This window comes from Grammomys surdaster, unplaced genomic scaffold (assembly GCF_004785775.1).
Source record: "Grammomys surdaster isolate TR1022 unplaced genomic scaffold, NIH_TR_1.0 211, whole genome shotgun sequence".
Taxonomy (NCBI): domain Eukaryota; kingdom Metazoa; phylum Chordata; class Mammalia; order Rodentia; family Muridae; genus Grammomys; species Grammomys surdaster.
The window spans coordinates 9,616,829-9,633,846 of NW_021604656.1; the positions used below are offsets into that span (position 1 = coordinate 9,616,829).

General features: G+C 45.9%; 1 protein-coding gene across 3 annotated transcripts in view; it reads left to right on the forward strand.

Moving 5' to 3' along the window:
* Dapk1 (death associated protein kinase 1) overlaps positions 1-17,018 on the forward strand; it is a 159,900-nt gene that overhangs the window by 107,150 nt on the left and 35,732 nt on the right. For all 3 annotated transcript variants that reach the window (XM_028772013.1, XM_028772011.1, XM_028772014.1), the window contains exons 4-15: positions 4,713-4,851; positions 6,057-6,186; positions 6,350-6,398; positions 6,485-6,511; positions 7,696-7,848; positions 8,193-8,238; positions 9,692-9,781; positions 10,964-11,056; positions 13,454-13,573; positions 14,008-14,106; positions 15,188-15,286; positions 16,490-16,588. In XM_028772013.1, coding sequence (XP_028627846.1) covers positions 4,713-4,851; positions 6,057-6,186; positions 6,350-6,398; positions 6,485-6,511; positions 7,696-7,848; positions 8,193-8,238; positions 9,692-9,781; positions 10,964-11,056; positions 13,454-13,573; positions 14,008-14,106; positions 15,188-15,286; positions 16,490-16,588 — 1,144 coding nt within the window. The remainder of the gene's footprint in view (positions 1-4,712; positions 4,852-6,056; positions 6,187-6,349; positions 6,399-6,484; positions 6,512-7,695; positions 7,849-8,192; positions 8,239-9,691; positions 9,782-10,963; positions 11,057-13,453; positions 13,574-14,007; positions 14,107-15,187; positions 15,287-16,489; positions 16,589-17,018) is intronic.

Consider the following 17,018-nt stretch of genomic DNA (forward strand, 5'->3'; position numbering starts at 1 on the left):
AGGGAGGGCGGATGATAAGCACAGGGCATCTGAAGCACCGATGGAGGGTCTGTTTTCCATGGGGACATTTGGTTTCAGAGATGAGCTACAATATGGACTATGTCTTTTGCAACATGAGATTTGAAGCCATGTCCCAGGTGAATCATAGACACAGGTACTTAGACCAGCTGAGCCCTGCTTTCCATTGGCTGTGGTTAAGCAGTGCCACCGTGCATTCTTGGACCTTACCATAGGGGTCTGGTCATTCTTGGCTCTCTGTGGTCAGGAGGCTGCAGAAGTTAAGTTACTTTCACATAAAGACAGAAGAAAACAGGTGGTGACCAGCCTAAGAGACAGAGCTTGATCAAAATGGTGGATGTTTCAGTTACGGACACCCAAATTTTGTGAGGTGCATGCTGGGGTCTTGGGAAGCAACGGCTAAGGGGAGGGATATGAGGTCTACATTGAAAGCCTGGACTTGGAAAGGAGGAGGGAGCAGGATGGGGAAGGACAAGGCAAGCAGCTGTTGCAGGCTCAAGCTCAGCTTCAGTAAGTCAACAGGGATTCCCTCAAAGCAAGGATTGCCCTAGGGAGGAGGTCACCCTGGAGAGCTGTTTCAGGTTGTGCTGGGATGACTTGGTCATTATACCAAGATTTAGCAACTCACTGTCCAGCAGCAAAACTCAGATTGCCAGCTCCCTTTGTTAATAAAGTTTTATTGGAACACAGCCACACATAATCATTCACATGTTACTCATTTTTCTCTTTCACGTTGACACTGTGCTGGCAGAGTTAAGCCTCTGAAATAGACCGTGCAGCCTAACGCGTGCAGTATTTCATGTATAATCTTAATTTTGGTTATGAGCCGAGCCATGACAGCTGAGCCGTCTCTCGGGCCCTCATGTGTCATCATCTTAAAGAAGTGTGACAGTCCTTGCTTCAAGGCCTCAGGTTTATCAGCTCCTGGAAAGAGGAGATCTTGATTTCAGGAGCATTCTGCACCAGAGAAGAGCTTTGGGGTTGAGGCAGGCCAATGGACTGTCCCCTGTGCTACTCTGAGTAGGGCGACAGTCTGCAATCCTGGTCTAAAATGGCCATTCCAGTTTTCTCATGAGTTCTGTAATATATTCGTAGACCATCTCTGATGTCTGTGCTTGTGTTCTCTCTCTCTCTCTCTCTCTCTCTCTCTCTCTCTCTGTCTAATTTTTCTTCCTTAATTAATTAATTAATTAATTAAATGTATGTGAGTGCACCATTGCTGTCTTCAGACACATCAGAAGAGGTCACTGGGTCCCATTACAGGTAGTTGTGAGCCACCATGTGGTTGCTGGGAATTGAACTCAGGACCTCTGGAAGAGCAGTCATTGCTCTTAACCACTGAGCCATCTCTCCAGCTGCTCTGTGTGTCTCTCATAGGGCACCTCTATGTGTTTTGTGGATTATCACATATGTTGTCATACAGAAGGGACTCAGGTGGGATGATCTCCATTACCTATCAGGACTACCTTGGACTTGGCACATTGTCACCTCTGAGTTGTCTCTGTAGCTGAAGTAGCCTCAGGGCTGTACTCTATAAGTAAAGCCATAGATGAGAGGGAAGATGGCAGGATCCATGTGCAGAGCAGCAAAGTGTAGGATCCTGTCTAGCCATCTTTAGAAGATAACAGTGGCCAGCACCATTCCAGAGCCAACCACCCACATGAGAGGGGGTTGATGTATGTATACATTTCCAACCCCACAGTGCTATGTGGGTGGCTTGCAATGGCCACTTGAGAACAGCTTTTGTCCCACCCTAACTCCAGAGAACTATTGTTAAATATTCCAGCACACTATTGCCTCTGTGGGAGGAATTTTAGTTAGAAGCCAAGCAGGAAGAAAGACATAAGTATTTGCTAACCACAGAGGGCCCAGATGTGCTCAGGAACCTCAGGAAAACTCTTAAAAAAGTGTGGTTGGCCCCTTGTTTTATAGAAAAAGACTCAGTCTCCGTGAGGCTGAGTGACCCCACAGGATCTAAGTTGGGATCACCCATGTTTATTATCCTGCCTCACAGAGGCTGCAACTCCTGGTGGGGAGAGGTTTGGGTCTGAAGAGAAAGAGATTAGCAGGGGGTGCTGGGGAGAGCCAACCACTGAAGAGAACAGAGCCCAAAGCTCATGGCAGCAGGAACAATGTGGGGCAGGCAGGAAGAAGGGTTGGTATCATTGCTGTAAGAACCGGTTTACCTGTGTGCTGTACCTGAGCCTGTAGGTGCAGTAAGACAAGACACCAACAGGGGCAGCCAGACCACAGCCTGTGTTTCTCGTGGGCTGGAAAAGGTATGGTTACCTGTGGAAGCATAACCAGTGCCAATTGAGGCAGAGAGGGGAGGGGGGAATGATTCCATATCCATCAGAGAAAGGTCCCGTTCTCTTTGCTCCTCTATTCCTTCCTTCTCCCTGGAAAGCTTAGCAGTCCAGCCCTGGTGTGGACCAGCTGAGGATGAGCTGAGGGCAGAGAGCTTTCAGATCCGAGCCTGCCAGGTATCCTGTGTCCTGTGGGGACACAGCCCTCTCCCTTTATTGTTCTGGACTCTGCCTTGTACCAGACTTGGGTAGTATTTAACGGTCATCTAACATATTTAACCTCAAACCCTCAAGGGATTATTCTGTGGCTCCCACCTGATGGGAATGTGAGGTGCAAAGAGAAGAGATATCTTCAGGATGCAGGGCTAGCTGAGAGAAAATTCAGATTCAGTGATTAAGGGTACTAGCGGCTCTTCTATAGGACCAGGGTTCGGTTCCCAGCACCCATGTGACGGCTCAGTGTCTGTAACTCCAGTTCAGGAGATTATACACCCTCTTCTGGCCTCATGGACAGAAGACAGGCATGTGCTGCACATACATACATGCAGGTAAAACACTCATACACAGAATAAAATAAATAAATCTTAAAGTTTATTTCCAAGAAAGAATCTAACCTGGATGCCCTAAATCTGGATGTGCTCAGTGTGGATGGCCTCTGGATAGAGAGGAACATAGCCGCTCCCAACCCAGAGAGCACAGAAAGGCTGGAGGAGCAGAAAGGCTGGCCCATCTCTTGACGTGGGATCCTTGGCCATTTCTTGTTTTCCCTATATTTTCCTTCTCCTTGTACTTGAAAGATTCCTGCTCTTGTTTGATCCAATAATGCAAAGGCATCACAGTTTCACGGGAGGAGTGGAGAACAATGGTTAAAGACATTGCAGAGCTATGGAATTATTTCCCAGAGCTGGGCTGGGGGTGCAGTGGGTAGAGTCAGGTACCTCACTGACAAGGTTCACACTCTCGGTTGGCTCTTGCTGTCTTCTGGAGTCCCAGGCCTCGTTGCCAGCCTTCCAGTGAATAAGTGTGGCTTGCTGAAGGACCACAGGATAAACCCACGAAGAAGTGGCTCTTGGTGTTTGGAATGCTTGTTAAAAGTGTTCAGGTCTTCAATCTTGAACACCTTCATGCAGCAGGTTAGAAAGGCCCAGAATCTGCATTAGTAAGGTGTCCCCTGTTCTGAGGTCACTGGAGCCTGAGCCCGCTTCCAATGGAAGGCTGAGGAGAAGGGAAGCTTTCCTCTAAGAGAAGGAACATTAGCATGCTTACCCTGAATGGGTTAGATTCATTACCATGATGTTTATGGAGTTATCTTGCTGAACAATAAGGAATGTAGCAGTTATGTGTATAATCACACTTGATTGTAAGTTGTGGATGGTTGAGCTTGTTAAAGATTACCTTATAAGAATACTTATTCAATGCTCCCTGTGATTTGCCATTAGTTAACACTGTGGAGTTTTAGAGGAATTTGTTCTCTTCACTGGGTAGAAAAGTTCTGAGTCATTACTGTGAGCCTGGTACCCTGCTGGAGGCAGTGAGTGTCCAAGAGTCACTGACAGCTCTGGGCTCTGACTGCTGTCCTCAGTATGCATGCTTACTGCCTGGCAGTGGGGACAGACTACTAAATCCTCCACCAGCGATGTACATTGTGGGTTTGCATAAGTTGTTCATCCATAGCAACTAAGATATTTCTTAAACTCCTTGGTAAATGTGTTTTTTAAATTGCTTTTATAAATGTGTACATATTCACTCATAAACAAATACTAGGCCCAAGAAAATACTAGGCCCATGTTAAAAACCAATTTAAAGTCAGTTGAAGTACAGATTAGGAACCTTCTGGTTACTGTCTAACAGACAGGATGGGTTATTCTGTGAGTATTATATACAAAGTTGGGGTGTAGTTCCCCATCCCTGAGTGTGAAATGTTATTGAAATGTTGTAAAGAAACACTATCAGCTGGAGAGTTGGTTGATTCAGTCACTACTGTTTGCTGAGCGGGCGTGAGAACCCCAGTGTGTGGCCAATGGCTTGTGTGACCCCCATGCTGTGGGGTAGAGACAGACAGCTCCCAGGGGATGGCTGACCAGCCAGTTGAGCCAAAATGAGGACCCCTAGGCTCAGAGGTTATATCTCAAAAATAAGATGCAGAGAGGCCTACACCTTTGTTGTGAGTACACACGAAATGTCAAGATCCCTGACTCCTTTCTAACTCCCCACAGCCTCTTTGCTCTGTCCCCTCATTTGTGAATGTAGCATAGTGGGAAAGGGCCAGGAGTCGTTTCAGCACATCTTCCTGAAATCTTGTCTGTAAGTCATCTGTCACCTAGGAGATGAGGCATCCCAGACATAGAAGGAGGAGTCCCCCTGTTAACCCTGGCTCCTGGCTCTCAGTGTTGCAGGAGGTGAGCTGTTTGACTTCCTGGCTGAGAAGGAATCTCTGACTGAAGAGGAAGCAACGGAATTCCTCAAGCAGATTCTCAGCGGTGTTTACTACCTACACTCGCTTCAGATCGCCCACTTTGACCTGAAGGTAACACTGTGTGAGCGGAAGCCAGATATAAGCTTATCCAAGCCGTGGCTTGTTGGCCAAGAGAAACTGAGGCACCCAAGTAAAGATATTTCCTTCGTGTTGTTTAACAATTGGAATTATTCATTAAGTCATTAAATTAGTTAAAAATTAAATTATTATAAGTCATTAGCATATAATGTCTTCCTATAGTTAGAGTGACCCACCTCTGTTTTGTAGAAGGTTAAGATCAATGGTCACAGTCAGAATCCCTGGTAAGGAGTCAAAGGGGCTACTAACCAGACCCTTAGGCAATGCCTGCTCTTGGACAGTGGGCCATGTTTGGCTGGTGGATGGATAGCTTCCATTCTCCTGTGGTTGTGGACTTTGGGTGGTGAGTATCTTGAGAGTTTCTCCATTTGATACAAGCCTGGGGCCTGATTTTTTCTTTTTACTACCAGGGAGACCCAACTGTGACCTTGACTGGGTGTAGGGTCTTTCTGTGGCTGGAGGTATGGCTGTATGAGGGATTAAAAATGTGCAAGCCCCATTTCCGGCTGTCATGGAGAACGGTCTTTTTGGGAAAGGAAGACAACACAGGGACAACAGAAAACCACAGTGTTAGATTGACAGGGGGTGAGCCACAGGTTGGTACAGGCCGCTGAGCTAGAACAAGGCTGCAGTGGACCGAAGTGTCCTGTCTTCTTTCTATAGCAGAGCTGCCAAACCCATGTCTGTGTCCCCCAGTGTTCACCGACTCACACCATAAGGTGGATTTCTGCCAGGGCCCGTCTGCTTGATGTCTTGTTTCTGAGTGGGGAGCTGACAGTGCCCGTTAACTAAGTGTCCACGGGGCAGCTGCCAGCACCGGAGGGTAGGAGATGAGAAGCACAGCCTCAGCTTGCTCATGCTTTCTGGGGTTGCAAGTTGTCAAGATGGGCTGTGCTCCTGCCACCCTACCTAAGTGGAACAGACATCGTAGACCTGCCTTCTGCTTCCTGCCTCCCCTTCCTTACCAAGTGCCTTCTGGCCTCAAATTCTTGCCTCAGACCTGCCTCCTGGAAACCCTGAGCCAAAAACCTGTTTTCCAGTGCTCTTTCATCTACCTGCTCTCTGATTTTTGCTTGTTTGTTTGTTTGTTGTTTGGTTGCTTGGTTTTTGTTGATTTGTTTTTGAGTGAAGAAGGACCCTTCTGTTACCTTTTACTTTTCTCTCTTTCTCTTTTCAAGCCGGAAAACATAATGCTTCTGGATAGAAATGTGCCCAAACCTCGGATAAAGATCATCGACTTTGGCTTGGCCCATAAAATTGACTTCGGAAATGAATTCAAAAACATATTTGGGACACCAGAGTTTGTGGGTAAATCACCTCTGCCCTTGGGTTCCCTTATGTCTCATCCACAGTCCACTGGCTGAATCTCCCCAGCTCTCAGGCCACTCCCTGTCCCTGTGTCTGTTTGTTACATGGTGATAAAGGGATGGCCTACAGCTTTCCGAGCTAACGAGTCTCTATTTTCTCTCAGCTCCGGAGATAGTCAACTATGAGCCCCTTGGTCTTGAGGCAGACATGTGGTAAGGAAAACGCCCTTGCTGTTGTTTTCTTTCTGATCGGTTTGATTGTTTTCCTAACATGGCTTTATCTTTATTTTTGTGTGCAGGAGCATCGGAGTAATAACCTATATCCTGTAAGTATCAAATCTACAATTCACGTAGTCTTCTCTTGTCTTTAAGACTGACCGGATAGTCTTGGCTCCTTCAGCTTGTGCATGCTCTCCACCAAACATCTTTATCCTGCTCGCTCAAAACATATTCATTTTATGCTAATCGTTTGGGTTTCCTCAATCAAAATGAATTGCCAGTAATTCATAGTCACGGTGAGAAATCTTATCTGTCCATTGCTGGGAAAATAGAAGAGTTTCATGTTAAACTATTCTTGGTTCAAGTGACTGTGTACAATTGTGTGTCTGTGTTTAAGTGCTTATTAGTGTGTGTGTGTGAATGTGTGGTTTCGTTTTAAACTATTCTTGGTTCAAGTGACTGCGTACGATGGTGTGTCTGTGTTTAAGTGCTTATTAGCGTGTGTGTGAATGTGTGCGCGCGTGGGTGCCTTTGCGTGTGTGTACGTGTGAGTGCATGTGTTAGTATGTTTATATTTGTCACGTAGGTACCTAGGTATGACTGATCATTTTATACTCCTTTTTTTACTTTTATTTTTTGAGATAGAATTTCTTTTTTTAAATTTTATTTTATGTGTATGAATCTTTTGCTCTCATGTATCTATGTCCATCATGTGTATTCTGATGCCCTGGAGTGCAGAAGGTTGGCTCTCTTGAGCTGAAGTTACAGATGGTTGTGAACCACCATGTGGTTGCTGGGAATCGAACTCTTGTCCTCTCTGGAAGAGCAGTTAGTGCTCTTAACCACTGAGCTACCTTGCTAGCTTCGAGATAGGGTTTTTCATGGACCTTAAGCTCGTCGATTTGGCTAGCTGCTGTGCTGCAGGTATCTACTTATCCAGTCTCCCACTGCTCAGTGCCTGCTGCCCCAGTTATAGTCATAGACCACTGTGCCTGGCTTTTTATGTGGGATCTAGAGGCCCACATTCAGTTTCTCATGTCCCTACAGAGCAGGAACTTTGGTACTTTGATAACTGGGCCATCTCCCCAGCCCCAAATGAACTTTCAGCAGATTTCGTCTGCAAGAAGTCTATTCTCTTGTTCATAACTGTTCAGTATTCCATGGTGTGTGATTGGATTCTGACATGACTCATTCCACCCTAAGTCCTGTGTGTTGTTTCCCCCGCTTATAGACACGGAAGAAGCAGTGATTCTGAAATGGTCTGTCAATGAGCCACTTTTTTTTTTAACAGCCTAAGTGGGGCCTCCCCTTTTCTTGGAGACACCAAGCAAGAAACATTAGCAAATGTGTCTGCTGTCAACTACGACTTTGAGGAGGAATTCTTCCGTAACACCAGTACCCTTGCCAAAGATTTCATCAGAAGACTGCTGGTCAAGGATCCAAAGTGAGTGTCCCCTCTTCCTGCCAGGCAGAGCCTCATGTGGCTGTGACCAGAGGCCAGCACCTGGTCTGTGTCTAACTGCTTTTGGTCAGACCCTCATTGTTCCACCTGCCTGGAAGGAAGTGCTTCAGAGAATGCACACAGGGCCTTCCTGCTGCCTGTCTACTCAGTCCCTGCACAGGGAGGAGTCTGGAGCTGGAGGGCTGCTCTCAGTTTATTTATTTACTTATTTTAACATGGGCCCCACTTTTGCAGAGTATCTGTTAGGCTGAACCAGCATGAAAATAACCTTAGCGCTGTTTTAATCTCATGGTATCTTCTTTCCTTCCTCTTTCTCTTCCTCAAAGGAAAAGGATGACAATCCAGGACAGTTTGCAGCACCCCTGGATCAAGGTGAGTCGCTTCTTATATTGGGGTTCTAATCATTTCCAAGTGATTGATGTGAGCACTGATGGGTCGTGCTGGTTGGAGTGTTAGCTGACTGTGGGTACCATGGGTTTAAGAGTGGCAGACTGGAATATATCCTAATGATCACAGAGGGAGAACAAGGAGCTGTGTTCTGTGTAGCCTGTGGGGTTATAGTAAAGGCAGCATTTTAAAACTCAATTGTTTCCCATCCTATAGATGTTTCAAACCTCAGAATCTTTAGAAAAATCTGAAAGTCTGTAGATACCACATCCTCCCTCCACACGACTGTAGGGGAAGCTGACGTTTTGCTGGAGCCCTTGACCCTGATTTGTGGCACTTTTATATTGCTGCCCTATTGGAACTTGGGCTAACAAAACTGAATTTACTTTAGCCTAAAATAAAAGGGACCGAGGTTGATGAATGTGTTAGCTTTCTGTCGTTGTGGTAGAATACAAGAAAAGTTCACTGAAGAAGGAAAGGCTGATTTGGGGTTAGTTTTAGTTTTCAGTCTGTAGTCAGTGGGCACTGTTGTTGGGGGCCTGTAGCAAGGCGGTTCATTATGGTAGATGGAGGGGAGCCAGCTAGGATGGTGGGAGGAAGGAGCCATGGTTCTAGTAGGCTCCTTAAGGACTTACCCTCTTTAGACTAGGTTAGGGAAATTTCTCTCCCTCCTGGCAGTTACAGAAGCTGGCTGTCCCGCCTTTAGCATAAGAGGCATTGGGAACATTTAAGATCCAATCCATAATATAGGTATCTAGTAGTTGAAAACAAGACCGCAGGCCTCATCAGTGGGCATGACAGAAGCCTTTACTTCACTTCTCCCTCTTGGGTAAGGCCTGTGCCCAAGTGTATCCACCGAACCAGACGCAGTGAACTTGTTTGAGTGCTGTAAGGATGAGCCAAGTGAACCACACCTCTAGAGTCTCTCCCAACTTAATTCGCTTAGTGACTCTTGCCATTCCCAAACTGTCAGTGTAGAAGGGTGTAACTGAGTGTGGTTACAAGCTCTCCTCTGTATTACACAAAATATTCAGCCATCAAGAGTTACGGGACGGAGTCTAGAGCCACACACCCCCTCCTTTTTTTTTTTCTTGAGAAGATCTCAAGTATGCCAGTCTACCTTCAATCTTGGTTATAGCCAAGAATGACCTTGAACTTCTGATTCTTCCATCTCTACCTCCTGAATGTGAAGGTTGTGGGCATGCACCAACATGCTTGGTTTATGCAGTGCTGGGGTCAAACCCAGAGCTTTCTGAATGCTAGGAAAACTTTCTACCTGCTGAGCTGCATCCGAGCCTAGCTCCTGGATCTTGAATGTTATTTCTCATTCATTATGCTATTTTAGGGTAGGGAGTGTGTAAGCCTTTCAGAGTGATAAGGAGTATTAAAACATTTCTGTAATTAGCTCTCATTATCTTTCTTGAACTTTCATTTTTAGCCTAAAGACACCCAACAAGCACTTAGTCGAAAAGCCTCAGCAGTAAACATGGAGAAATTCAAGAAGTTTGCAGCTCGGAAAAAATGGAAAGTAAGACTCTGCAGACGCATTGAATTCGGCTTTCTCTGTCTGCTCTTGTCAGGACTCATGTCTTCTAACACCAGGAATCAGGAAATGTATTCACTTAAAAACAAAAAAGTCCACTGTGTAATCCCCTGTGCTGTTATTACTTACTTTTTGAGACAAGCGTAAAACATATTTCAGTGTTACTTAACTTATATTTGAAATGTAATTTTGCATGCTCTTTTCTCAGATCAACCCCCAAGGCAGATTTTTAAATCAATACAATAAAGTGATAGTGAGCACTTTTTCAACTATAACAAACCACACTCTAAATATACCTGTTCTTCCTGGTAAGCAGCCTGGAGCTTGTATGAAAAATCTGCCTTGCTCCTTGTGGGCTTGCGGTGTTGGGGTGGGGGTGGGGGTGGGGGACCAGAATGGGGGAGGAGTCCTGACAGTGTTGTCTCTTCTTCTACACTGTGACGGCTTCCCTGTGGTTTTGGTGGGATGCTGGTTTAGGTATCTTTGAAACAATCAAAATTCAGGGATCAGAAAGAAGGTGGTGGTGTAGTTTCCAGTGCCCAAGATTATGTTGAACTGGAAAGAGCGAGCAACTGCCTCCTCTCCCAGCTGGTCCAGTGGTGTACCTCAGTTTTATACCCAATAGGCTGTGACTGGACTCTCAACAAGGCTTAGAGCTTATGTCTCAGTCTCTCTCCCCATTCTTTCTGTTTTTCTGTCTTTCTAATTCTCTCCCTTCCTTCCCTTTCCTCATTCCCCTCTTGCTTCAGCCTTTGAGGATATGGAGGGAACTTTACTGCAGATTAAATATCTGTGCCCTACCTGTGCATACTGATAGGCACATATATTCCTTTAGCTGACGTGGGCCCAGAGAGCTCACAACAAGGCTCTTGCATCCCATGCTGGACTCCAGAGGACTCTGCGAGGGCTTTGTTGGGGTTTAGAAAACAAGGCATAGAGAGAGATGGGATATGAAATAACCCCTTCCGCAGGTCATAGTGAATGCACAAGAATCTTTCTCTGTTGCTATCTGGGCTCATGACCTTCAGAACACTTCCCTAATCAAATAGTCTGAGCTTCTGTGGAGTGCCCGCCCCAGGAGGGATGTTGGCAGTGAACATGCTCTTAATGGTTTCTTCAGAAGTTCTCTTTTCCCCTTGACTCTTTATATGTTTATTTTATTTTTAGCAATCTGTTCGCTTGATATCACTGTGCCAAAGATTATCCAGGTCATTTTTATCCAGAAGTAACATGAGCGTTGCCAGAAGCGATGATACTCTGGTAAGCAATCCTGTTTGCCTTGGCTAGCTTCTCTGAGCACTATGTTTAGAGTTTACATTGTTCTGTTTGTTCATCAATCCAGAAAGTCCCATGTCATGGGAATATCAGACGTACCCTTACTCCTGAGGTGGCTGACACTGTGCCCAGTCCTGCCTTTGCTGTCAGACTTATCCTTACTCCTGAGGTGGGCTGACACTGTGCCCAGTCCTGCCTTTCCTCCTTGGAGGATTTTGATTTGATTTACTTGGCATTGTTTTAGCTGTCATCCCTACTATTTCTAACACTACTCTTTCCCTAAACACTTGTGTACACACACACACACACACACACACACACACACACACACACAATTGAAAGAGAGAGTAACCAGTAGAAGACGAAAGAGCTCCCACTAATTCTCATAAATGAACATAAGGACACTGATTGCCACCAATAGGAGAATGTAGAGTCAAAGTGACACTAAAGGACAGACAGCCCTCTCCCCCGCCACCACCAACACCAAGGAAAGCACAGTGCTACTGTCTCGTAGTAGACCAGAAGGCCATATACACTTGGTTTATTGATATTGTCTTGACTGTCCAAAGCCCTTGAGAATGGCATCACAGTTTTCCCTAAGTCCAAGCTGAAACCTAATCACTGATGAGCTCTTCAGATACAGCTAGACACCTCTCACTTCATCGAGACTTTCCCCAGCCAGTCACAAACAGGGCTTTATTCACTGACGGTGAAGGGGACTCCGGGAAAAGCAGACACAGTGGTTCTGTGGGAACCACCCTGGCCTGTAACCCAATAGTCGGTATTTCCTGGGTAGAGCTAGGGACTCCTAGGGCAGGTATCACATGACAGCAGACACTAGCTCTTCTTTTCTCTGAAGCTACTCTCTGTATTCATGCTTCAGCTCTAGTCTACAACTGTAGAGTAAAAGGAGGAAGGAGAAATGTACGTACGTGCACATACACAGACAGACAGACAGACAGACAGACACACACACACACACACACACACACACACACACACACACACGGAGGAAAGCCAAAGAGAAGGAAGTTATAAAGAGATGGGAAGGAAGAAGACCTCTTTGGAAGGGTGTGAGGATGTTAGCGGAGCCAGGGGAAAATGGCAGTGTAGGTCTGACTGTGGGATGCTGTGGGATGCTGTGGGATGCTGTAGTGTGTGTGTGTGTGTGTGGGGGGGGTGACTGAAGCTCATGAATCAGCATTCTTAACAGTCCTTTGTCACTCTGAAAGCTAGGGTAGGAACCATGGGAGAGGAAGTCTCCTCTCTTCTGCTGACTGGGGGTGCTGTAGTCTGTCTTCTGCTGATGGTGGGTGCTGTAGTCTGTCTTCTGCTGATGGTGGGTGCTGTAGTCTGTCTTCTGCTGATGGTGGGTGCTGTAGTCTGTCTTCTGCTGATGGTGGGTGCTGTAGGCTGGCTTCTTTCCCTCCACCAAGATTCATCTCCCTTTTCTACTACAGTGGCCCCTAGTCATTAGCCAGAACTATGAAAGAAAACCAAACTTTACTGCCTTGGCTCACTGATACCTTTTGCCAGTGTTGCCAGATTCCTCCTGGAGTTTGGATTTAGAAGGAGTTCGGAGGAATGCTTCTTCATTCTGCTCTCACAGGCATTGATGTTTCAGGAGCTATCGACACCTCTGGATTTTGTTGGGGACTTTTCTAACTCCTTTATTGTAAGGTATCATGTTTTAGGAGCATCTTGTAAGAAAGCTATGATGAGGCAACAGAAGGAACAAACTTATTCCTTATTCCATAGTTAAGTTTTCTGGGTAATTAGAAGTACATCCATACATCCATTGCCTTTTTCTGGCCTTTGTTTTAAGTATCATGCCAGCACTATTTTAAGGTCACACACACACACACACACACACACACACACACACCATTCAGAGAATTTTACCTTGTTATTTTAGACGTAGAGAAAGAAGACATTCAAATGTCAGAGGGGGAAAAAAGGAAAAAGAAAAATACACAAATCTGTAATTGGAAAATTTAGCCAATGGTGCTGTGGTTTTTCTCCTTTCTTATCCAGCAGGAGAGTTCATGTCACAAAGGGACCTTTCCACAGTGCTTTCTGGTAACTGCATTTTGACAGATTCCTAAGACAAGCAGAGGGTAGTTATTCGGCATCCCTGTTCACAATCTGAACCTTAAAAAAAAGATCCTTTTTGTTCCTGGTCTCAATGCAGATGACATCAGGCTCAGTTAGGCTTTACCCCCCTCCCAGCTCCCTTTGTGTCCCTGTGGATTGGGGAACTGGAGATTAAGTGGCATTTTTTTTTTTTTTAGAATGCCTGTATGTTGGGCAAGCCAGGGTTCTCTATGTTGATGAGTGTCCTGGCCAGCGTGCTAACTCTTTCTATCCTCTTGTGTCTCTCAGGATGAGGAAGACTCTTTTGTGATGAAAGCCATCATTCATGCCATCAATGATGACAATGTCCCAGGCCTGCAGCACCTCCTGGGCTCATTGTCCAGCTATGATGTCAACCAGCCCAACAAGGTCTGACTCCCCTCTGCCAGGGGTACATGGTGGTTGTGTCATAGACTGTGGCTCCAGCTGCTTCTCCAACTCTACATTGCAAATAGAGCTTCCATTCTATGGGAAAACCCTCTCTGCTTAGGCTGATTTGAGTTGCAAATACATTTTGCATTGAGCACCTTCCTTCACACCCCAGTTGCCCCTGCATCCCTGTAATTCCTGCTCCCCCCCCCCCCCCCCCAAATAGCAGCACTGTCATTGAGTGTAAACTGAAAAGGAGGGGCTTCTTGTCCTTCTGGCAGTTTCTTCTCTTCCTGTCCCCACGCTGCAGCTTTGTGCCCCATGGAGATCCAGGGAAAGGTGTGGACACAGCAGGGTGAGGACATCTAGTACAGTGTGGGCTTTCTCCTCCCTACCAAACCTGAAACACAGAATATTTTCTTCCTGTCTTCCAGCATGGGACACCTCCATTACTGATTGCTGCAGGCTGTGGGAATATCCAGATGTTACAGTTACTAATAAAACGGGGCTCAAGGATCGACGTCCAGGATAAGGTCACAATGCTGTATCATTAAGAATGAATTTATTTCATGTATTCTCAAATGTCTTCCTAATTGTAAGGGCAGTATATGGGAAAGTATGGCTAGCTTCATGATTTCCTATGAAGAGCTGTACAAAGCTGTGTCATCGGACATGCACCGGGAAAGGTTCACCCTTAATTCCCTGTGTGCTCTGCTCTGTTCTTGTGCCTTACATGCTGCAGATCACAATGCTCCACAGTGTTACCAGTCTCACTTGGGAAAGTTTTCATTGTGTAGTTAATCTAATCAGAAATTCATTAGCCTGAATATTTATCATGCATTCAGATACGGGCACATGTGCTGATAAAAAACAGCATTAGAAATGCAAGTGCCGTTGAGCGATGACGGATTAGTGTGGCCGTGGATCTGTGATCAACTATCACAAAAACTGTAATTTGTCCCTGAGACTCCATGAACCCAGTCCTTGATCCAATCAGATGTGTACTAAAGAGAGTTGTGAGGGAAGAAGATCCAGAAGGCATGTCTTCTCATGAGTCTCTAGACGATGAAAAAGAACTGCTCCCACGGTATCTCATCAGGTTATGAGTAGTTCACAGGTGTTTAGGGTGCCAGTTCTGCGCAAGCTGCATCATTTTATAAAAGCGTCTTGAACACTCATTTTGTTGTTGTTTGTTTGTCTTTTTGAGCCTTTATAGAGGCTTGAATTGGAATCAGTTCCTACAAAATACTAAGGGAGTACTCTTAGGAGTTCTAGACTGATGTTAGTATGAGGATTTCAAAGAAGAAAAACAAAATGTTTTGGCTTTACATTGAAATGCTTACATATTAAAAAAAAAAAAAAGTTGTGAAGATAATATAGAAAACCCCCTTCTGCTCCCTCCTGAGTTTCCCCTGAGTTTCCCCTGTCTCTAATGTGGTACAGGACCATGGTATGATTATCAAAACCTTGAAGCTGTGTGGGCTTTTCTTCCTCTTGGAAGAGGCTCCCTTGGCATTTGTTACCCCACAAGAAGGGAAGCACTGTGGGTCTAAGGGGTGCATGGTGCAGGTCCATTGTAGTTCTGGATGTGACTCTGCAGTGCTTTCCTTGCAGGGAGGATCCAATGCCATCTACTGGGCCTCTCGGCATGGCCATGTGGATACTCTGAAGTTTCTCAATGAGAACAAATGCCCTTTGGATGTTAAAGACAAGGTAAAGCCATGCCTCTTAGGAAAAGCAAGAGGAAATGATTAGGGGTGCACTGAAGTGCTGGCCCACCTAGTGCGCCAGAACTGAACCCCAAGATAAAGATGGAGGACCAAGTCCTCTAGACGAGGATTTAAAGTTGGAGGTTTTGTGTTGTTATTGTTGTTTGGTTTTGGTTTTGGTTTTTTGGCCATGGCTTGGCCCAGCATTTAAATCAGAGTTTTTACTGTAAGTACTTGGATTCCGCCTGTTGTTGGGCTCGTGGTGAAGCAAAGTATTTAAGGTTGTGTGGTGGAGCGACACTGTTTGCCTTCTGTCAGTCAGGAAGGAGGGAGACAGAGATACCCACAAGGTGTCCTTTACTGTAAGCTAACTTTTGCTGGCCTCCACCTCCTAAAGATTCCTTCACTCACAGGCTGGGGGCCAAGCTTTTCACACATGGCCTCAAGAGGTAATTAAGATCTGGACAGCAGCACGTAAGTTTCTCACAGCAGTTTTCTTCTGCCAGTTGACAGTAAAATATCTTTTCTGTGGTTAGCAAAGCCTGACCCTGGGAGGTACAGATGCAAAGAATCCATGGTTGTATTTTTTTTTTAACTCAGAGAGATCTGTTGAGGGAGCAAAACCTTTAAAATCTCTGAGAGTGTAAGAAACGTGTTTCTCAGCATGGTATGGCAATGAAGGGAGGGAGTTGTTGATAACTAAAGCTATACATTTGAATAATTGCAGGGATGGTGAACCTGGTTTTAAAGGGGGATTGTGTATGGCAGACAGAGTGGAGGGAGAAAGGGAGACAGATGGAGACAGAGAGGGAAGGAGAGCGAAAACCAGAGCGAGAGCGAGAGCGAGAGCGAGAGCGAGAGCGAGAGCGAGAGCGAGAGAGAGAGAGAGAGAGAGAGAGAGAGAGAGAGAGAGAGAGGAAGTCCATGAAGTCCAGCAGAAGCATCTGTAAGGTGGTAAACATGACTCTCATAGTATAGGGAACATATTCTCACTGCATAGTTTTCCATAACAAGATGAACCAGGCGTGAGGATGACACACCAGCTGCCGATTGCTGCCTGATCCCCTGTCCTGCCTTAGTCTCTGGGGAGCAAATGGCTTGAGGAAGGTGTGAGGACACCACCAAAGGAAGGCACGGGACAGTGCTCTGGATCTCACAGGTGGTTTTGAATTCTGGTCTTTCGATCATGGGTCCATTTCTTTTGCAGTCCGGAGAGACAGCTCTTCACGTGGCAGCCCGCTATGGCCATGCGGACGTGGTTCAACTATTGTGCAGTTTCGGCTCCAATCCTGATTTCCAGGACAAGGTAGGTCATGGGAACAGATGTGTTCGGTTCTTTGTCCCCAGGCCAGGATGTACAGCAGTCAGGTGACCCAGATGACTCATAAGGGAAGCCTCTCCACTTAGGTGTCTCGTCATCCGTTACAGAGCACGGGTCCTTAGACAGCAGTCTGCAGTCAGCTTCCCTCCCAACCTCTCCATTCACCTGTTTAATCCCTGTGAGGCATATCACTATCACCAGCACCCTTGCTCTACAGAGGAGGGAACCCACACAGGAAAGTTCCACGGCTTGCTTAAGATATCTGTGGTGGGATCACGGATTGCATCCTACTCCGTCTTGGTTCAAAATTTCTATTTATAAGTACTATGCTCTCCTGGAACCCTGAAGACAGATAGATGTATGTTGGATGATGCTGATGGAGGTGCCAGCTTCCCAGTTCCCATGAGCCTTCAGG